This window comes from Enoplosus armatus, chromosome 24 (assembly GCF_043641665.1).
Source record: "Enoplosus armatus isolate fEnoArm2 chromosome 24, fEnoArm2.hap1, whole genome shotgun sequence".
In the NCBI taxonomy this organism is placed as follows: Eukaryota; Metazoa; Chordata; class Actinopteri; order Centrarchiformes; family Enoplosidae; genus Enoplosus; species Enoplosus armatus.
In genome coordinates, this window is record NC_092203.1 from 1,007,317 (window position 1) to 1,029,681 (window position 22,365).

At 48.6% G+C, this 22,365-nt stretch overlaps 1 protein-coding gene across 1 annotated transcript; it reads left to right on the plus strand.

Annotated features, from left to right (window-relative positions):
• The first annotated feature begins 1,265 nt into the window (after positions 1 to 1,265).
• On the plus strand, positions 1,266 to 19,356 carry chrm4a (cholinergic receptor, muscarinic 4a). Its single transcript, XM_070930558.1, has 7 exons — positions 1,266 to 1,323; positions 13,456 to 14,054; positions 14,277 to 14,431; positions 14,804 to 15,005; positions 15,168 to 15,257; positions 16,941 to 17,210; positions 19,111 to 19,356. The coding sequence occupies exons 1-7, from the start codon at positions 1,266 to 1,268 to the stop codon at positions 19,354 to 19,356; spliced, it is 1,620 nt and encodes a 539-aa protein (XP_070786659.1).
• The last annotated feature ends 3,009 nt before the right edge of the window (positions 19,357 to 22,365 follow it).

Consider the following 22,365-nt stretch of genomic DNA (forward strand, 5'->3'; position numbering starts at 1 on the left):
ACGCAGCGCAGGGCGGGCGAGAGGCTGAGAGGGAGGGACTAATGAGAGCGGAGTAAACGAACGAACTGAAGGGAGCCTTGAGGACTTGGGACGAGGTTGTTTGTTCGGGGGGGCCCCGTTTCACGGCTCGTAGCAGGGACGGCCGCGTGCGGCCAATCTGACTCGGAGAACAAAGGACGTCACCGGACGGCACGTGCTCTCAGGAAGTGACAGCTTTTAAAAGTTGAAGGGTTTCGAAGGGAGTTCTGAATGCACGCTGGTGTATATTTGAAAGATAGCTGGGCAAAACTCACAATATGCAATTTAACAAAGTGTTAAATTGTTTTTAAACCGAGTCTTGGTTGCGTCCCGAAGACAGCAGCGGCTGGCGGGCACGGCTGGGTGGTATCATATCATATCATCTCTAGTTTACTAGAAACTGGTCTCTGGTTCTTGGTTTCACGGTCTGTGAGGCCTGGGGGGGGCAGGAAATTGTGCACCTTGCCTGCCATTGTCACCCCTCCTCGCTGGTGGGTGAACTTGGGTGTTTGTGATGACTATGCGGCTGCTGTGGCATTCAGAACATGGACGAGGCGTTTTAAATACCCCCCCCCCCCTCAAAAAAAAAAAAAAACACAGATTCAGTCATCGTGGATTGGCTGAGGAAAATGACATCACAAGCCCCCCCACCCCTCTCTCTCTCTCTCTCTCTCTCTCTCTCTCTCGCGCTCTCTGCCGCTCGCGCTCTCGCTCCGATTTAGGAGAAACGCTCTCTCTGGCGCGCGAGGAACCACGCGACAGGGGCTCTGAGCTGCCAGATTGTTTTTTCTTCTTCTTCTTCTTCTTCTTCTTCTTCTTCTTCTTGTTTCCGGGGGAATAACATCGATGAGTGATCGGGTTGATTTTGGTGATAGATTCCTAGGGGACAAAACAAAACCGGCTGATTGATACAGCATCTACCCACCACCACCACCACCACCCCCACCGCCCCCCCAAAGAGAGGAAAACTGCAACATACAAATTGGTTAATAATATCATAACAGAAGAAACAAACAAAAAAAAAAAAACCCAACAGCACAACAGAGTCAATTTTTGAGCAGGGGCTGGGATAACGGGGAAGCAAGAAGGGGGTCTAGAATTAAGGATTTACGCACGGGACTCTGGTGCGACGGCCGGCGGAGAAACTTGGGAGGAAGCAGCAAAGTGGGGGACGGGGGGGCGGTGGGGGTGTGGGGGACGGGGGGTCCGGGGAGGAGAGCGCGGGTGCGGGTGCTCCGCCATGCAACATGAGTAACGACAGCAACGGAGGTGGGGGGCTCCAGCCCCTCTGGAACTTCGAGAATGGTGAGTGGAAGGCTCGATTAATGTGGAATTAATGGCTGCTGCTGCTGCTGATTAATTAATGCTTTAGACGCAGGTGATACCTCCTCCCAGCCCCTATATATATATATATATATATATATATATATATATATATATATATATATGTATATAAGTTCAGAAGTTTTCTGGATATGTCACAGGACATGAGGCAGAAATTGTTTTATTTGAATAATGGAACCTTGCCATGTGGAGCGGGCACACTGCAATTATAGCACATAATTACATTTAGTGCAGGAATATGTCCCTTTACAGCTACTAACTTGATAAAGTGCGGGTAAGTGATCATTTGACGTTCAGCAACATCAATAATCGAGCAGTCAGAGAGTACTGTCTTCTTTTTTTCTGCTTTTGACCATGTCTAAATGTTGGGAAGTTGTGTGGTTTTATTGTGGGGGGGGGGGAGTAAGAGCTGCAGCTTTTTTTTTTTCTCAGGGCAGAGGAGGCACAAAAAAAAATGAAGAAAAGAAAAGGGGGCTGGGAGGAGGTATGGAAGACAAATAGGGATAAACAAAAGCTGGAATTAGGTTTTTAGGAGATTTAAAAAAAAAAAAAGAAAAGAAAAAAAGGCCTGAATAAGAATAAACTCCCCGCTCCACCCAGCTCTTCTCTTCTCTTTTTTGCTGCCTATGCATGTGGAATTATGTGTGTGTGTGCGCAAATGCAGGATGCAAAGCTCAGGTCTGCCTCGGGAGCGGCCGATGGACATGTTGCTGTGAGGATCCAACAGTGTGTTGTGTGTGTGTGTGTGTGTGTGTGTGTGTGTGTGTTGTGAGATGCTCGCAGATGTCAAAGGAAAGACACTGACATGCACAGGAGGGAGAACGGCAGAAATGTGGGGGGGATGCAGTTTATCGTACATCTGTCAGAAAGCACTTCTTTTTTTTTTTTTCTTACTGCATGGAGAAGAAAACCATCGAGTACACACACCGCAACGGTGGTGCAGTCCAACATTAACAACACGAAAAACAACCGCCCGGGAACTATGGGAAAGCTCTACGTCACCCAAAAAGTTCGTCAGAGGGTTGTGTCGACTGGCCGCTGCATTGACCTATAGCATCAGAATAGCATTTTAATGATGTCGTGCACGTCTTACCTGACCGGTCTATGCATGTGCAGAACAATGAGTTCATACGTGGTAAGAAAGAGCTTTCCCCCCGGAAGGAAAAGTGCTGCGAGACTCGGTGTGACAGAAGATTGACAGCTCCGAGTGCTAGATAAAACATCAGGGGGTTGATGTAACATCACCCCCCCCCCGCCCCTCCATCAGCAGCTGTTCTGTTCTCCTCACCTCTTACGTCTCCCTCCCGCTCTCTTTAATTCTATCCTATTTACATCCTTGCTCCTGCAGGGAGCCGATTCCCTGTGGCGTAGAGGCGCGTTTGTTTGCGTGCGTGCGTGTGTGTGTGTGTGTGTGTGTGTGTGCATGTACATGGTTATGTGTGTGGATAAAGAACTTTGGATGTGGGTGTGTGTGTGTGTGTGTGTGTATACATGATGACATGCACATACCGTAGGAGGGGGTGGTGGTAAATGAGAACGTCTTTGTGTGTTTCAGCAAGCAGCAGTGTGTGTGTGTGTGTGTGTGTGTGTGTGTGTGTGTGTGTGTGTGTGTGTGGATCTACTGTATGAGTGGGCTGATGAATGTGCGTCTTTGTGTGTCTGTCTTTGCGGAGGAAAAAAAAAACAAGCATATACGTGCACAAGTATTGTGCAGGAGTCGTATATATATCCACGGCTACTACGACTTGGCGTGCCATTTGTATTATTTGCATGTGCTCGCCTAAATTGAGAACAGCTCAGTTCATGAAGTCTCGTTCGAAATCTGCCGCGAACGCCACAGGTTGGACCCCAGAGAGAAGGCACACCTGCGCGCTGTGCATGTGCGGATAATCCACGCGCAGAGCGTGTTTTTGTCAGCGGCTGTTTCTTGGTTATGATCACATGATCCACAACCGCTTAAGCTGCTGGCTCAGTGTCATGTTAAACTTGGGCCAATGGCAAAAAGGGACGTTGATGAATTTAAAGTAAACGTGATGAACCCTGAATCAAGCCACTCAGGCGGTGTTCGGCTGCTAGCTGCGGACGCACCAGTTGTTTGCACCTCAGGCTGGTCGCCCACGCCCCGACAGCTGTCGCGTGCCAGAGGTCGACGCCGGGTCACCTCGAGGGAGGTGAGCGGGCAAAAATGCTCCCATCGGTCAGCACGCCGGGCGCGTGACAGGGCACTTAAAATGCGGCCATGCAGATGTGATGTCTTCGTATTTAAACTGTGTCCTGCCCCACGTGCGGGCCATTTAATATATATCCATTGTACGAAATTAAAACCTTTGGACAGCATGAGAAAATACGACACGTTTCGGTTTAGTGTCCCTGTATGCAGACCTATACGCCACCAAAGCACACCCCGCTTTATCGTCTATTTTATTCGAATTGGGACCATAGTTCACAAAATGAACATCACGCTGTGCTGAAGAAGACTCGAAACGAGTGATTGAGACCATAAACTCATTCAGGACAGATTTCCAGGCGACTTTGGCAGCCCGTCTCTTACTTTGTTAACTTTTTTTAACCGTCTTTATTGCTTTTATTTATTACATCTCGATTTTCTACTTATGTCTCAGTTGCTCTCTCCTGTACGCTGCTGGAACAATGCAAATTTGACCCCGCTGAGGGATTAATAAAGGATTATCTTATCTGTGTTGCCCAGTGCCATGACAGTCTGGGGTACATGTGCTTCCACCAGTAGAAAGAGGAGAGGGAAACGCATTCAAAAGAAATGCAGAATATTGATTTTGTCTTTATTTCTCAGCGGCGGCGGTGGCGGCGGCGGCGGGGGGGGGGGTGGCAGAGGTGGAGTTAGTTTTAGCCGTCATCTTCCCCCTCCGTTGCCTGTAATGGCCTAGTTTCCCGAGGACACCGCAGTTGCCGCGTTTGCCCATTGACTGCGCGGCTGTGTGTGCGAGTCTGGCCGATGCCAATGTGTACGTGTCAGCCCCAGATGTTGCCGCTGGCGCGCCCCCCCCCCCTCCCCCTGTGAGCTGGCATCGAAACGGGCACAGAGGGATGTAAAGTTGGAGAGGGGATGAGGATTTATGCCGACTGGTCTGGCCGTTACCTCTGATTTGACTCTTTCAGGAAGAAACCTGGATTTTCTAATCTGCGTCGAGGTCCCGCCCACACACCGACCTGACCCAATCGCGAGCCCAACACAGTCAATTACAGCTGTCAGTCATGACGTCTAAGCCCCCCTTTTTATAGCATCAAATAACTAATTAAAACCAGCTGCCAACCAGCTGGGAGCTGTCATGTCGCCCATCTTTATCTACAGTGTGGTTCTTACTGGCCATGTTATTACTATTATTATTATTATTATTAGAGATAGTATTTGAATACTAGCTTAACTGAATAAATTGAGATATAATATATATATTTAATTAAATTTATGTCTGTACTAATGGTAGAATGATGAAACCTGACCTATATTATTGAACGTTATTGTTGCAAAACCTACTCATGCACGAGATTAAAAGTTTCTTATCGAGATGTGTGTGTGTGTGTGTGTGTGTGTGGGGGGGGGGGGGGGGGGCATTGCCTAATGACCTTCACTGTATAATGTACAGGCAGACAGAAATATGCACTGGTGGGAGACAGAGAGCTGAGGCTTTTTGAGGACACAGACACGTAACACCCAGTTTAAAATGGAGATAAGGTCCACATCCAGCGGAAGTGCATAATGTGCAAATCTCCGATTGTGGCGCTCGGGGGGGGGGTTCAAGCGACAAGACGTCATCTCCTTCCGTCCCATTAGAAGCCGCGCTGCTGGGATTGCTGGTGCTCACAAAGCAAACCCTTTAATGGCACGAAAGGGGAAATCCGCCATGTTTCATGTGGACGTCCGCTCAGTGTCGATTGGTTCCTACAAATCCCTCGGCGCGCGCGCTATGTTGACCGAGAAAGCGTCTCCGTAACCAGCGCCAAAAGCGAAAAGGGCATCCCAACATATATGATGTTACAGGGCACATTTTACAGTCTTTTGGTGTCACCTAAGCGTTGTGTTTTGGCCAAACTAAGTAATAGCTGTAGGCTAGCGTGCCACTCCCACAGGTTCGGGGGGGGGCGTAACATTTGTTAACGCGATTATCTGTGTGTTTTGGACAAGAGGAATTGATTGGGTTGGACCACGGGGCAGACAGTATGTAAAGATGGCCGACGTGCCAAAATATCCTCCGCCGTTACGTTGCGCGTATGTTGTGCTTCATGGAACTATGGTGATGTGGATTGCCCCTTTAGATTTGATGTTTTTGCATTGGTTGGTTCCGCCTCTTTGGCGCGGACTGAGGCAGACGTCGTGCCATTGTGCGTGGCCGTAGACTATTTTGTCTTCCCACGCGACCCAGTAAAAGGGGAAGGATGTGCCGAAAAAAGCCGTGTTTGGGACCGGACCAAGCCGGTACTACAATCAAAGCAACATTCGAAGCTTTGACTGGAGGGAGAACCGTTGCTTTGAGGGATTATGTATTTTGTGTGTCTGTGCCGGTGACGGCTGCTTTCAAACTGAGGTTGGCCAAAAATCCCCCCCCCCCCCCGGGCCAGAAATAAATATGTGGGGGGAAAAAAATAGGCATTAAGCAAGATGTGTGGAACTGGACAGACAGAGTGATACTAGAAAGGGGGAGATAAGCTCCATTACAGTGTGAATGTGTCAAATAGAATAGCTAATGTTGCTAGCATGCACGCACACACACACACACACACACACACACACACACACACACACACACTTGCTTGAGTGCTGCACTGTGAAGTATGGATTGGCAACGCTATGATGTGCTGGGGGGTGTAAAACAAACTCTCTCTCCCTCTCTCACAAACAAACAAACAAACACACGCACACACACACACACACACACACACACACACACAATTTCAAAGTGGAACAAGAACAAACCAGTGGCTTGACCAGAGGGGGAAGAAAAAAAAAAAAAAAAAAAAAGGGAGGGGGGGGGGGGGGGTGCAAGACAGACATGTACAGAAAAAGAAAAATGAAATGTGAAAGAGAGACAGAGGGTCCTAATCGCAGAATCAGGAACTTACCAGACTTCCTCCGGCCTCAGTCTAATTGAATGGAATTAGATTTCAGTGCTTCATTCACTGTTGAAAATGATGCTCTTGAAGCAGGCGTCTATACGTGAACAGATTGTACAATCGAGTCAAAGTTAAGTTGGGCTTAAAACATCGTCCGCGCACGTGACCCCCACAGAGAGGCCCCCAGTCTGCCCTGGTGGGTCCAAAGACTTGACAGTTGCGTACCGCGTAGTATCTCGACAAACACATGGCCGCCCTGTAACGGTTTGCACATGCACACATTACTTGCCAGTGTTGAGAATCTTAATGGACACAGGCAGGAACGATTCAGCCCTGCTCTGAGTGGCCCTGAATCCTCCACCGGAGGGTAAGAGCTGGTTCGAGAATGTGAGCTGGATCAGACACAATTTTCGGGGGCCTGTCTGGTAATAGACTGATTGTTTGGAGGGATGACAGTAATCCGGTCGTCTGTTAGTCCCCTCATGCCTTGTCCTAGCATGTGGTGAAGCTCCTTTTTGCACAACCCCCCCCCCCCCCCTCCAAGACACACAATACAGAACACTGTCTCGGTGTTATGTGGCCAAGAAGGATGTTTCTCTTTGACCAGGCCTTTTGGACTTGACGGTTCAAGTTTGCAATGATTGCAAGTCCCCTTGAATGAAACCTGGAGCCTCGGGGGGGGGGTCTGACGTCTGTGGTGATGCTTGTGTAAATGAAAAGATGAGGCCTGTAGGAATCACTGACTCACTTGTCTTTCATTTACTTTAAAACTGAGATTAAACACTACAGGGGTCAGCCCCCTCGCCTCCTCAGTCGGTTTCAGATTCTTTTTCTCTCTGATATCTGACATTTTCTTGGCTCTTTTGAGGGTGTGGTAACTTAACATCACTGTGGGCTTAAAACCCCCCGTGTGACACTGCATTTGCAGCCTGAAGGATCGGGAGAGTTCCTCATGTTAACCAGGTCTGCCATGCCTTGCAGTTGGTGCAGCAGCAGCAGCAGCAGCACTTTGGGGGATTACGGATGTCAAAACGGTCAAGCGCACCCCACGGGGCACACAAAGCAAGTCTAACGCTCCAAATAGAATTATTGCATACGTATGATATCACATTATTTTAAAGAGGACGGTGACCGAAGGCGGCAGCGGCTGGGGAACCCGGGCCGATCTGATCATGTTTGATGTGTGAGCAGAGTGCGCCAGAGTCCCACCTGGAACGTCTTCATTGTGTTATTATTGGACATCGCTGCCGGACCGCTGGATGGGTCGGTGCCTGAAAAGAAAAAAAAACAAAACGAATGCGTTGAATGCACTTCCTTCCTCGTAAAAAAACATTTAGCAAAGCATGTACGTTTTGAGGTCTTTTAAATCCCGCGTTGTTTACAACACTCAAAAGCTGTTCTTAAAGGTCCACACAGACAAAGGTCCATAGAGCTTTTACACGATTATAACAGGATCTAGAAATCACCATTTCCACTTCCGGGACTCTCTGGACTTCGGCACCATGAGGTGTAAAGGCGTTGGCGAGTCGGCCCCCTTACGCAGGAGAGGGAACATTTACATGCAGTGGCCACCTTTGTCGAGAAGGTGGGAGCGTCACAGTCAGCCCCCTTCCAAGTGCAAGGTTTTCCTGGAGTAAAGAATTTCTGTGTTATTTTATTTTATTCGTTCATAACAATTTTTTGTCGTCGTCTCTTGGGGTGAAATAATTGCATTAATGTTTTCTCGTGCTAGCAGAACGATCATTTGTTTGTGAGCTTGACGTAACAGGCTTTGTTCACACTAATGGTCTTTCAAGGCTTTTCGTGCTGTATCTTGGTGTGGTCTCCACACACGCAAAAAAAAAACCCAAAACAAACAAAAAACAAAAAAACAGCGGTGGGTCAATAATTAGGACGATGCTGTGGGCCGTGCAATGGGACCCTTGGGTTTAGTTAGGGTTTGCTCTCGTCCACGCCAACAAAAAGAAAAAACCAACAGCAGGCCCCAGAGGGGCTTGTTTGCTGGAAAACTGCCAGACCAGCTTCCTTCCCCCTAGGGCACCATTTTGGATGTCTCTCCACTTTGTGAGCCCTCGTTTCAAAATTAAACATGATCGGCATTGAGGTGCAATGGGAGGTTCATCCCGACGTTCGCTTCCTCGTCTCCGTCTCCCCTGGCGAGATCCTGGGGAGGAGATAAGAAGCGGGGGGGGGGGCATAGGGCGGACACCTCAAAGCATATGCAAGTAACGACGGTAATTATTACAGGATTCTTTGAACGCACCGCAATGTTCATGGATTTTAGACTTTTTTGTTTGTTTGTTTTTTTCAGATCCAAAGCTGCAGTCGGTAAACGAGGAATGAAACAGGCGATCATCTGCAGTTACATAATTGAATATAACGACTGTGCGAAGCGCCACGCCCCGCGCTCCGAGAGGCATAAATGTTACATAACAGCGCGCTGGCTGGAGCCTTGTTGCTGGAATGCCGTTCATGTATATATATATGAGTGCGTGACGGTGATGAAATCGGCGGCAATGTGCCTTTCATCTGCCTGTGTTGTATATTTCATGGAAGATCTGAGCCAAATTCTGTGTGCACGGATGAGCCGTTGAGATGCAATTGAAATATTTTTGTTTTTGTTTTGTTTTTTTTAATCTTTCTTATTTTTGGAAAGAGCCGTTTTACACAGAAAAAAATAAATAAAAATGTTGGCAGACTTTTAAGGAAAAGTGGTGTGAACGTGCAAGTATTTTTTTTTTTTTTTATCAGACATTAGCATCAAGCAGAGGCTAATAATGGTTTTGCTAATAATCAGTCATTCTCAGGAAAATGACACTTAATTGTGTGCTGATGACCTTTGTAATGCTGCACTATTTTTGTCAGGTAGTAAGTCAGAAGCCGGGAAGATGAAGGCTGCTTCCTTGTTTGGCTCCCATCGAGATGCGTCTTTCAAGGAATATGAACAGACCTTAAATTGTAAATCATTTTAACTCGAGGTCCACGCACCAGCTTCCACGAATTCACAACTCAGTGACTCTGATTTTTCCATTTCTGTTGTCAAGACACAGGAATGTATTCATACCGCCTCTGTGGCGGTTTTCTGCAGAGGCCGGAACAAGGCTCAACGTATGGCCCGGGGGGGGGGGACTCCCTAACGCTAAAGCTAAATCAACAGGGATGACCAGAAGCATCCCACTGGGACTCCCTTACATGGGCTGGACTGTCAGAACATCCAACGCCTTAAGATCTCTGCTGGTAGTCCCCAAAGAAGAAGACCGTGGTGTTGTGTGACATTACACGTGACAGCTTGGGGGGGGGGGGTTGACCCTTCCTACATCTGTGAAACAGTAAGGACCCTCGACAAGAGACTGAAGAAACATCAGATACATTAAAATGCAATTAAAATGTCGGCTGTGCATTTCGATGCAATGCAAAGCAAGACTGCTCTCAAGTCCACAGACCAACTCTGAACGAAGACATGCCCCCCCCCAATACACCCCGTTATTTTGTGAGCGTATGACACCTGTGCAAACTCTTTCCTGTGATTTGGAGACTGCGAGATGTGTTGAAAGCTCTGGAAAAAACTCAAACTAGAGTCTTCACTTTCTGTTTTCGTCCATAGATAGATTTTTTGATTACACAAAAAAACAAAAATTGTGACTAGTATAATGACTGGAGCAGCGGTGCTCAACTTGCCCCGCGATAGGGTGGCTATTAAATTGCAAAACAACCAATCAGGGTAACATGTTTTGCTTCACAATCCAGATCCAGAAGGTGGAAACCCTCTGTAGAACGCCCTTGTTTGTACAGAGTCGATGTGATTGGCCGGTTACGCGCTAGCTAACCGTGATAGGTTGTTTGATTCGGGCCGGGTCCAGTTTTTTTAAAAGGCTAATTACAAAGGGGGGGTGCTCACAGACACACATTTCTTTAAAGAGTTGATTAGATATTGTTAGTGACATGCAATGCTCAAAACCTGCCCGCTGTCACTTTAAACTTTCCCTTTCTTGATCCGATTATGTCGGAAAGTCACCGTGCAGCTGCTCTGTAGAAATCTGAGATTCCAGATTTAAAAGGTAACTGCAGCTCCCTGAATATATCATTGTCGAGGAACGGTGCGGTGCGGCGCGGCGCGCCTCACAGAGGCCGGATGCATACATGATTTAAAGGCTGCAGATACTGTAGCATTACATACATGTTTAAACACCCGAGCTCCGCTCCCCTCTCTCTCGCCCGGCGCCTGGTGTTGGTTGCACTAACGCCAGGGGAGCCGCATCTGAAATCCTGCGTGTGCCCGTGTGTTTCATGGTTATGCGGGGGTCAGCGCACTTAACTGCATGCGTAAATGAAATCCTGTGAATCCTCAATGCGCTCAGTTAGCAGCTTTGGCAACAGATGGCGGTTTTTTGTCCTCTCGAATGTGAAGATTTGCCGCTTTTTCCTGCTTAAATGACAGTAAAACAGAATCATTTGGGTTAGGGTGACTTCTTCAAACAAATATATATATGTACATATATATATATATATTATATTTTGATACATTTCTTACATGTTGTGATTGAAGTCGCAAATGGAAAATTGTCTGTTGACTGTACCATAAATAATGTGCCATAGATCTACCAGTCCTGTGCTTCAAAGCACGGCTTATATAACTAACAGCATGTGACGGTCTGGAGGGTTCAGCATGCATACATGAAAATATGATAAAAGCATGTAGAAATACAGTAAATGGGGGGCCCCCGGACTACCCCCGCCCGGCACTTTTCAAACCAATCTGACACCCTCGAGGTGAGCGCTACAAATTTGAAAATTTAAAAACACCAGTAGCAACCGTTGACATTGCATGTGAACAAAATCCAGTCATATCTGCTCACATAAGTATCCCTCCAGCCCCCATTTTTCCGATGCCCCCCCCCCCTTCCAGCTCCACATTTCGGCGACAAAATGAAATGAAATGAAAACAGATTTAGACCACGATGTCTGGAGGCTGGCAAGTATCCCGATCGGCTGCACTTCATCTCATCGTTGATCAAGATTACTGGCGTTCCTGGGGGCTTGAAGAGTGACGACCCCCCCCCCCGGAGGGTAAGGTCACAGAAGGAAAGAAAGCAGGATAAACCGTTTCAAATCTGTCAATCAGTCCTAGCTAAAACCCGTAAGGATTCCGCAGAATGCACGTCAGTATATTAAAAAAGACATAATGTTGAAAGGTTGAAAATGATTGGAGTTCTGCCCCCCCCCCCCCCCCCCCCTCCTGCAGCATTTGTTTCTACCCGCAACTTAATGAGTCCGTTGAATGTTATCAGGGCTAGCCAGTCTCTCTCTCTCTCTCTCTCTGTTAAATGAGCTTGGGTATCAACAGAATAACTGTGTTGACTCAGCGTCTTGTTGAAAGGACAATAAAGTTGTATATTTAAACCACTGGCCCACATTGGATTCACAGCACAGACTGGTTAGAGGGCATGCAACAGCGAGCTTTGAAGTAGTGCCAGCGATAAAGCGCACACACACACACACACACACACACGAGTATGTTTGGCTTGCCGCTCTGTATTCATGTGTTGGAAAGGTGTGAGCGTGTCACCTTTTCAACCCCCGAATAGTCGCCGATGACGACCGGTGTGATCGGTTTTAACCTTATGTAGGCTAGTTTTATACTGAACTAAATGTTAACAGCTCGGACTAGCAACGGACTGACCTGAGGACAGTCACAGTCTGTATGAGCGGTGGTGCGTTCACTGAGGTCAGACAGGCCACAGCGTTGCGGTCCCTCAACCCAGCTGATCGCCAGGAGTGGTTTCCGATTCCGACGCCGAATAATAACCAGAAGCGATGCGGACGCTTCCAGCCCTGAAAGCGGAACGGGAATGGCAGCTTTAATCCTGCAGAATCTTTAAGGAGCGGCCTCTCCGCTGAGTGAGAGGCTTGAAGCCGAAGCTCACATTACGCCAAGCTGGCAAAGCTGAAATCATCAGCACAAACACATGACTCACGGCGAGCGAGCTTCAGTCAGGCTTATCCAGCAGGGCAGAAAAAAAACTCCCAGCTATCGTCAGTGGGCAACGCTCTCACACGTCCTTCACAAAATATATTGTATTTATACTGTTTGCATATATGCAGGTCTGTAGTCGCTGAACTAAGAGACACTGAATGCGGCCAGAGCGTTTGGTCGGTCGTTTCTTGTACTGACGTCTGTTGGGGGGGTCACTGGCGGTGTGGGTTTTGTTTTTTTTCCAAAACTGTAAGATTTTAGATTTACTATAACTGATCTCTGTAACTGTAACACATCACCAGTAGCCTCCACCCAGGGGCTGCGGATGGAAATGACGCTTTTAGCTCAGTACTCATGGGTTGGGCCGCACGCCGAGAGTGACCATGAACAGTGACCGGCGACTTAAAAACCAAGGTGGCCCAGGGGCGTAAGGTCAAGTGGTTCCCTGCTTCCGTTGCCCTAGCTCAGACCACCTGGCACAGGTACTCAGAGCCACTTCTGTGGTAGTTCCCGAGACAGTAGGCGTCCCCAGGACCGCACAAAACCTGAACAAGGTGAAAACAATGCCGGAGCGAAACGTCTCTCTGGCAATTAGCGGTCTGAAATAGGAGGCTGCGAGTGGTGGAAAGTGGGGTGGCCAGAATTTAGCCTGTAGTGGCCATGGCCACCACTGGACCACCCGCTACATGAACAGCAGGGACGGAACTTTCAGGTGAACAATGTGGGGCGAGCAAAAGGGCGAGCGTGACAGCTGAAGTGCTCCGCCATAAAGCGCGCGTTTTCCACCCTCCCGCTTCCCGAAAGTCTGTCATCATCATCATCATCATCTTTAGTTTTCCCAATATAAGGCTGAAGGTTATCAACACTGCGACACGTCCCTCCTGTATGTGGATTTGTTACTAACCCGGCTATTGAAGAGTCAGCCAATCACAGCATGCAGGGTGTGAGGGCGGGACTCTGTGTGGGAGGAGGGGCCGACGTTGGATGTTCAAATTTAAGTGCCCATCTCCTCATCCCTCTCTTCCCTCCCTCAGGGTCATCGGCCATCCAATCAGCCGACCTGCTCTCCAACACCTCGTGCAACGTGTCCACCAACGAGTCGGCGTCCTGCTCTCCCGTGGACGGCGGCGCGGGGGCGGGGAGTCCGTATAAAGCTCTGGAGATGTTTTTCATCGCCTTGGTTACAGGATCTCTGAGCTTTGTGACCGTCACAGGGAACATTTTAGTCATGCTGTCCATCAAAGTAAACCGCCACCTACAGACTGTCAATAACTATTTCTTGTTTTCATTAGCATGCGCTGACCTGATCATCGGCGTTTTCAGCATGAACTTGTACACGGTCTACATCATAGTTGGCTACTGGCCGCTCGGGCCGGTGGTCTGCGACCTGTGGCTGGCCTTGGATTACGTAGTCTCAAACGCCTCGGTGATGAATTTATTGATAATCAGCTTCGACCGCTATTTCTGCGTGACCAAACCCCTCACGTATCCCACGAGGAGGACGACCAAGATGGCGGGGTTGATGATCGCGGCGGCGTGGATCCTGTCGTTCATCTTGTGGGCCCCGGCCATCTTGTTCTGGCAGTTCATCGTGGGACAGCGAACGGTGCCGCCCGGAGAGTGTTACATTCAGGTACAGTACGTTAAAACACCGCCGCTAACTACAGCCTCAAAGCCTCAAATTACCAGTTTAAGCAACACTGTGTCGACTGTGTAACTGGTAACTCAGTGTACATATATATACATATATATATATATATGTATATATATGTATATATATAAAATGCAAATGAGTAAACCTTCTCTGTAGATGACGGAAGGGTTTCTTTCTTTCTTTCTTACTTTCTTTGCACAGTTCCTTTCCAACCCCGCGGCGACGTTTGGGACGGCCATAGCAGCGTTCTATCTTCCTGTCATTATCATGACAGTCCTGTACATCCACATCTCCCTGGCCTCCAGAAGCAGGGTCTCCAAACACAAACCGGAGAAGAAAGAGAAGAAGGGAATAAAGTAAGTGGCGAGAGACTGAGAACTGCTATTGCATAAAATCGATATCTGAAGCAACGGCGCAAATAACAGTTTTGGCTTCTACCGCTCTAAATTGCCTTTAACGTAACAGTTTGACCACTGAACGACGGCTGTAAAAGGTTTTATTCTCTCCACCAACGGGGAGCGACGACTGTGCCGAGCCTGAATGTGGTTCGTTAACAAGGGGCTCCAATGGTGACCCATTTTCCCGGAGAGAAAGTATCAAAATATGTTCATAGAAACTTCCCCCAGCCACTCCTACAGCATATTACACTTCTCTGCTGTCCATATGCATCACTCACACTATCACATTCCCCCAATTACTTTTTTATTTTTTATTTTTTTAACCCCCAGAACTCCCAGCTTGATGAACAGTCACCTGCTAAAGCAGAACAACAACAATGAGAGCAGTCCTCAGGCCAGCCCCCGCTCTACTCCAAAACTCAGTCTGGACTCGACCACCACAGCTCTGGAGGCTGTGAAGAACGGCAGAGTGGAGGAACCAAGACCGGCTCAGCCACAGCCTCCAGCCCAGCCCAGTCCAGGACTCACACAGGTACCCCGTTAACGTCATCGCATACGTGCGTCCACCAGCAGACAGCTGTATGGCTTCAATGTCCGCTGGAAGTTTTTAGTGCGGTACCCGCTGCTAATCTGAACCTTTGTATGTCCTTGGTGTATTATGTGCGTAAACCAACCGGTCTATCCATCTTTCCAGGAGGAGAAAGAGAGCTCCAACGATTCGTCCACGGCTTTTATTCCCCCCACAGAACCAAAGGACAACACCAACAACAAGGGGATATCTGAGGTTGGTGTTCAACAGTCTTTTCTTTCTTTTTTTTGCCATTCCCTGCTTTAGTTCCAACGCATACTCAAAGGTTCTATAAGGAGTTTTCGGACGTACAAGTCCATGTACATTGTGCAGAAAGTACAGCTGGTGCTTTTGTTTTCTCCTGGCATTTTTAGATGCCATAAGCTCCGGTGCCTTGTTTGTTAGTTAGAGGCGGGAAGTGAAAGGCGGAGAGGACGAGATGTAGGAAAAAGCCCCGTGCTGTGCTAGTTATTGTTGACTCGTTGTGTCGTTACTAGTCCGTTCAGCGTCCGACCAACTGTGAAACAGGGTCACGATCTCCCCTTCTGTTCCTGAGATATGGTGCTGAATAATGACCAGAAATGTGTTTTTCCAGGACATTATGACGATGTCACGCTGAAGTTGACCTTTGACCTTTTGGGTAAAAAAAAAAAAAAAGAGTCATCCCTTCGTCGTCGTTTCCCATTAAACGTCTGTGTGAAATGTCGTCATGATTACTACCATCAGTTTGTGGCCCAAAAAAGTGAACTTTTGTCAAGGTCGTTTTGAGGTCACAGTGACCTTTGACCTTTGAGTCATTGTCCGACCAGCTGTGAGACGGGGTCATCAGTTCTCGAGCCATGCCGAACTACTTCTAGCTCAACTCCCTCTCGTGTTTTTTTTCCAAGTTTGCAAGCTCCATGTGTGGGGGGGGGGGGGGGTGATTGCGTTGAACACTGCGCCGAAATCAACAAGCGTTCTGGCGCAGGTGTTGATATTTGGAAGGCAGGGGAGATGGCGTCCCCTGTGGATCCGTTGGCCCTGAATGCAAACTGGTGAGGGTCCAGGCTGGCTGGGAGGTTGTCTTTGATGTGCTTGGAGAACCGGTTTTTCAAAGCACTTCATCAGAATAGAGGGGAGGTGGGGGGGGGGTAGACTAGACACTGCAGACTTTTTAGGTAGGTGGCGAACTCCTTTGTCAGTGACACGTCAGAAATGTCACAATAATTACACCGACTAGCTGGCAGGCGCGTGTTCTTCGCAACGCGGGCGGCCGGGGACGTTATCGGGCCTTACTCGCATTCACTCTCGGCAGGGTTCTTCTCACGCCCGCTGTGGGTGCTGACAGTGGCCGGCCCCTCTGGAGGCAGAGCAGACCTGACAGCTGACGCTTTGTTGAGGGGATCAAAGCGAGCATAAAGACGTGTTCAGCTCATCTGGCAACGTGGCCTCGCATCATCTAGGTGGCCTGCCACGTGGTCTTCGGTGCCGTCGGGGGTTGCTGCCTCTCCCGGTGCCAGCTTTCATTCTCGCTCTGGCGGTGCTGCATGACACCATTTATAGATACTGACACAGCTCTTTGACCTTTGACTGTCTTCATTAAAGTAATGATAAAGGAACTTGCTACTCTTGTGAGTGATGAACGTCGACTAGATGATTTACTTTTGACGTGTTTTGAGAGAGTGGCGGCCATTTGCAGGACAGATGAAATGTTGTGCTGCGCTCAGTATGAAGTGGTTGCTTTTAGTGTTTTGAGAACAGTAACAGTGTCTAAGCAATTGAGGAAAAACTGTAATGCTAGATGCGTGTTGTGGCACATAATTATAATTTTCAGTGACTTCATGCACCTCCATACACCCCCCCCAACAGGTCACGCTGGCTGTAAAACTTCCTAACAAAGCTCTGCCGGCTTTGTTACAGGCTGCAACGAATCCCAACCCAGTTGCCACGATGACAGCCAATCCCGCTGATCCCAAGCTCATCCCCTCCTCGCGGTGGTCCAAGATAAAGATCGTGACAAAGCAGGCCGGGGACGAATGCATCACAGCCATAGAGATCGTCCCGCCCGTGGAGGGGGCCGAGAGGCATTCGATCCCGATCAGCCGCCCTAGGACCGTGGCAAGAAAGTTTGCAAGCATTGCCAGAAGCCAAGTGAAGAGGAAAAGACAGATGGCTGCCAGAGAAAAGAAGGTATGTTAATGTAACAACACACGGCGTGCTGAAAGATGGACGTACGTGACGTGCATGATTAAATGTTTATAGTTTGCTTTGGAATTTTCTGGTGTGAATTGAGTTCACTGGTTGAAATAACAAGGCAATTACAAGTAACACGGGTAAGCGTCCCGTGAATGTGTGGGGAGGGAAAAAAGCGTAGCAGAAGAAGAAGAAGCAAACTGTGCCATGATGCAGTTTACATCTTACACTGATCATCCGGACGGAAAAGAGCAACACGATTCATCATGGCAACAAACAAAGATAAAAGTGTTGTTTTTGCATGGCAGCATATGTTGCCGGTGTGCGGGTGGGACTACCCAGTCCATCAGCGTGTGAATGGTATGGAGCAAGCTGTTTTCAAAAGACCGGTTGTTGCTGTTGTGCTGCTTCACTTCATTATTGTTCGGAATGACAGATGGCATTTGGAAAACGTTCCTCTGAGCTTTTGAAATGAGGGAGCATCTTAAACCGCATCTTTTCCCTCATTCCGGTCCAGCGTTCTCCAAAATCGGCCACAGAGCGCAATCGCTGCCCGCAGTGCGCCCGCCTTGCAGAGGTCAAAGCATTGTAAACAAACTACATGACGCAGACTGAGGCATGTTCCCAGACCCCACCGTCGACGTCACAAATGGCATCGATGGATTCACCCGTAACTACAGTTAAATCTTTCCACAACCAGAAGACCATCCAAGATGCCATAAACACACACACACACACACACTGCAGCCTACAACTTGAGGAAGAGAGTGGAACTACAATCCCAGAAGCATGTGGCGAGCGCTGATGCCGCAAACTATGTGCTGACCAACCGGCGTGCCCAAGAAAACAAGTCCAGCCTTCCTGAATGACGACCGCACAGTGGCACTCAACCTCTGTAGTGATGAAATGCTTTAAATGGCTGGACAAAGATTGCATCTGTTCCTCACTACCCAGCACACTGGACCCACAACAGTTTGCCAACCCGTCCCAATAGCACACATCCCCCAAACCACCCCAATCTCACCTAGACCAGAAAGCAAGCACTGTGAGATTGATGTTCATTGACTACAGGTCAGCGTTCCCTCCAGACTCGTCCCACAACCGGGGATTAACGATTGACAGGTGGACCCCAGGTGGCGAGGGTGGGCGGACACACCTCTTCCAACCTCATCCTCAACACCGGAGCACCCCAGGGCTGCGTTTTGAGCCCCCTCCTGTACTTCCTGTACACACACGAGTTTGCTGACGAAACGGCGGTGGTGGGCCTGATCACAGGTAACAATGAAAAGGCCTGCCTGAAGGAATTAGAGGACCTCACCCACCGGTGTCAGGACAGCAACCTGCTCCTGAACGTCAGCAAGACCAAGGAGCTGATAGCGGACTTCGGGAAGAAACAGGGAAGGTCTTAAACCGGCTTCTCTGGATCCCGTTTCATCATCTCACCAGTCACTGAAACAATATTCCCCCTTCCAACGGTGCCGTGCCATTGTTCTGACAGCCTGTTATTTCAACTGATCCCCAATAGTCCGGAAAATGTCCCATTGGACCATTTGTCCAACAGAGCGAACGTCAGGTCTGCTTTCGCTTTTCATTGTTGCGGCGCAATAAAGAACATACATTTTGAATCAGTCTGCACTTACAGCTGCAGTATACAACAATACTATTTTATTTTTTTTCACTGCAAAACAGCAGACACAGTGTTTACTCTCATGGATTAACCATCTCAAACAAGTTTTAATTTCCAGCAAATTGATTTTCGCACCGCAGTGAAATGAATGAAACATCAATGGCTGTCTGGAGAGTAGAAATAATAACGTCAAGCGTTTTGATTTTCCTTTGTCCTGGTCTCTCTTGTTCAGTTCACTCTTCCCCTCTCTTTTCTGCCCCTTCTTTATAGGTGACCAAGACTATCTTTGCCATCCTGCTGGCTTTCATCATCACATGGACGCCGTACAACGTCATGGTGTTGATCTCCACCTTCTGCCAGTCCTGCGTCCCCGACACCGTGTGGGCTATTGGCTACTGGTTGTGCTACGTCAACTCGACTATCAACCCGGCGTGTTACGCACTGTGCAACGCCACATTCAAAAAGACATTCAAGAACCTGCTGCTGTGCCAGTACAAAAACATAGGTACAAGATGAGATGGAAGGAGAAGACGGAGGGTGGGATGGATGGGAAAGGGGTAAACCATTGCAAGAACGGGGGGGGGGGCAGAGTGCGGTGGAGAGTAAATATCGTTGCAAGGGCTGGAGGAGCTTGAGAAGAGCAGTGGGGGACAGAACTTAGTAGAAGGGTTCCTCGTGAACGGAAGAGACATCTGCTGGGGGGGATGAACCGGGGATTCCTTGACCTGCCCAGCTTCCCCTAAGACAGAACAGAGCTAGTGGTAAATGTGGAGGGTGGAGGACAAAAAAAAAACGACAGATGAATGGAGGTATGGATTGATGGCGTAATGCAGTTGGATAGCTGGAGGGATGGATGAGTGAAAGAATGAATGGATGGACGGATGGATGGCTAAAGGGTACACAAATGAACTGATGGAAGCTTGCATTTGGGAACGATCAAAATCCTGCTATCTAAAGGACAGAGGGCTGACTAATTGTGTTATTGTGGTGGTCACCAACAATTTTTAGGGGGGGGAGGATCTGACCATAGTAGAATACTCCATGTTGATTGGCGAAAAAGCATGCATTTTCTTATCACCGCGCTAAATACTCACTTGGAAGGCTACTGGTTCCAGATGTTACAAGGGTTATACCCCACCCCACCCCTCCCCCAAAACGGTGGGTGAGTAAAAATGATTCTTCAAAGGTTGACAGAGATAGTAGCAACACAAAATAAACTGCACAAACTATACAATCGTTTGATCCGCTGCGGCCTCCGTGGTTAACCCAAAGACCACGCGGCGGATTTACAATCCAAGGTCACCAAAATACATCACGGTGTTGATCTCAGCCGTCTGACCCTCCAGTGTCCCCGACTGCTGTGTGGCGCACAACTGCACCGCGCCACATTCAAATTCAACGCATACTGTGCCGAGAATGGGAGGAGGACAAGAGGGGAGGGAGGAAATATTGTTGAAGAGCGGCTGGAGGAGCTGGAGGAGAGAGATTGAAAGGTGAGCGACGCCTTTTTCCTTTCAAAGAGAAGAGACTTAACCTGCCCCGGCCCCCCCCCCCCCCCCAATGCATGATATTGGACCATATCACGTTGCTTTCCATGCTGCATGCTACCATTGGAGCTCAGCCTTCCTCTGTGGATCAGAGGGAATGCTTGAGTACTGCGAGGCAGCGCGAAGCTTAGTGCGAGGGAGAATCCCCCCCCCCCCGGGACCTTTTGGAGGCCTCCATAGAAATAACCCACAGCTCGGTCATTTTCATTTAAGTGTAGGGCACCAGTGAAACTACCCCAAGCTTTTTTTGGACTGATCAAGAAATGGAAAGATCTGAGCAGGGGAGGAGCGGAGGGACGACTCGGGAGACTTTGACTCACTTAGCGGGACAACTCAAGACAAGGCAAAGCTGGAGGAGGAGAGCGGGAGAGTGGATTTTTAAGTAGCATACCACACACTGTGGAGGCCTTGTTGAGGGTTTTTTTTTCCCACTCACGAGCAATAATAGCAGCCAATTGTGCTTCTAGAACTTTTAGAGGCATGACTATCTCAACAGCCGTAGTGGGGGGGGGGGCGGGGATTTGCCTTTGATAATTTCATTTCTGCCTGCTCAGGTAGACAGTGTGGCCCGGGTATTTGCTACTGTAATGGTCATTAGAGCGTTGCCAGTAAAATGACTAAAAGAAAACAGGTTTTTCATGCAAAAAACCCAATTTCAATTCCCCACACGGTTCCAGCGGTCGTCCACGTCATCGGGGGGGGGCGCTTGACTGCGTACATCGCCAACAATGTCCACGTCTTGATTTTGGCTCAATGGCTCAGGCGCGTTTAGGCCTAAATGAGACGATGGAAGAGCTCCAGATTCTATGATTCCAGATTCCTTGAAACTCTGGGCTTCACTGGTTCCTCAAACCACCTGCGTAAAAAGTTGTTTTTGACAGCAGATTGAGTCTCAGTCCAAATTATAAACAAAGAACGACCTACCGCATGGGACCTTGGGAACACAGCGCACTGTGCAGCTTCAATGCTGGGAATACAAGGTTTGGATTTGGACAGGTACTTGCCGTCAACACACGCGTGGCATCAAATCCATCTGTAATTCGGGAGTAAAGGTAGAGTGAGGGGAAAAAAAAAAAAGTAAAAGAGAGAGGGTAGAAGGAACGGGGAGGAGGGAATTAGGGAAAAGGAATGATGAGCTTGTGGAGGAAAAGTAGGCCACGACGTGAGAATAGAGGACGTACGGGAATCGCTCATTTAGTCTTGGTCTCTCATCCCTGACGCTCAAGCTGGGGGTACAGTCAGGCAGGCAATCAGACAGACGGGCTGAAAATCATCACGAATCATCTGAATCTTATTAACTGTTGCATTAGCTTGGCGACACCGCTGTCTCTCTGGTACTTCACAACGAAGGATCAGCATTTTGGGTCGTGGGGGCGGGGGTGGTGATCACAGCTGCTAGTTAATTCAGGCATTTGTGTAAATGATGAGGGGATGTCAGGTCGGAATGTTATGCAGGGTTTAGGTTTTTGTTATTATTATTATTATTATTATTATTATTATTCGTGCCCATCAAGGATTTGTACCAGGCTCAGTCCAAATGCGGCTGACGCATCCGAGAAATGAAACGTCTACCCCAAAAAAAAAAAGAATCCTCCGCGTGGCTCAGCAGGACTTGGGCCCGGGGGGGGGGGGGGGGGGGGTCTGTCTGCTTACAGTGTGACTGCGTCAGCTTAGCATGGCTCAGGAGCTCGTCATGACCTCGTCACACTGAAGAGGGGGGTGGGGGTGGGAGTGCAACAAAAAAAATCATGACACCCAGCCAGGGACGGGGGAGGAGTGACTAAAACACAGGGCTCAGACTGCTTTCCTCTTTTATAGAAGCTCCCAAAGTCCCCAGTGAGTGTGTACACGTGTACTTGTGTAAGCAGTGGACTTAGGACTTGGACGGCTTGGGCCTAGTGGATTGTCATCCGTCTCTTCAGCCGCCCCCCACACCGCGTAAGCCCAACAGCGCTTACTCAGTGTGGGTGAGTTCGAC

Bases quoted from the DNA above. Each gene is read 5' to 3' on its own strand.
- chrm4a (XM_070930558.1), top strand. From the start codon at position 1,266: ATGAGTAACGACAGCAACGGAGGTGGGGGGCTCCAGCCCCTCTGGAAC. The intron at 1,324-13,455 runs GTGAGTGGAAGG...TCCCTCCCTCAG, and splicing joins CCTCTGGAACTTCGAGAATG to GGTCATCGGCCATCCAATCA. The intron at 15,006-15,167 runs GTACCCCGTTAA...CCATCTTTCCAG, and splicing joins CCAGTCCAGGACTCACACAG to GAGGAGAAAGAGAGCTCCAA.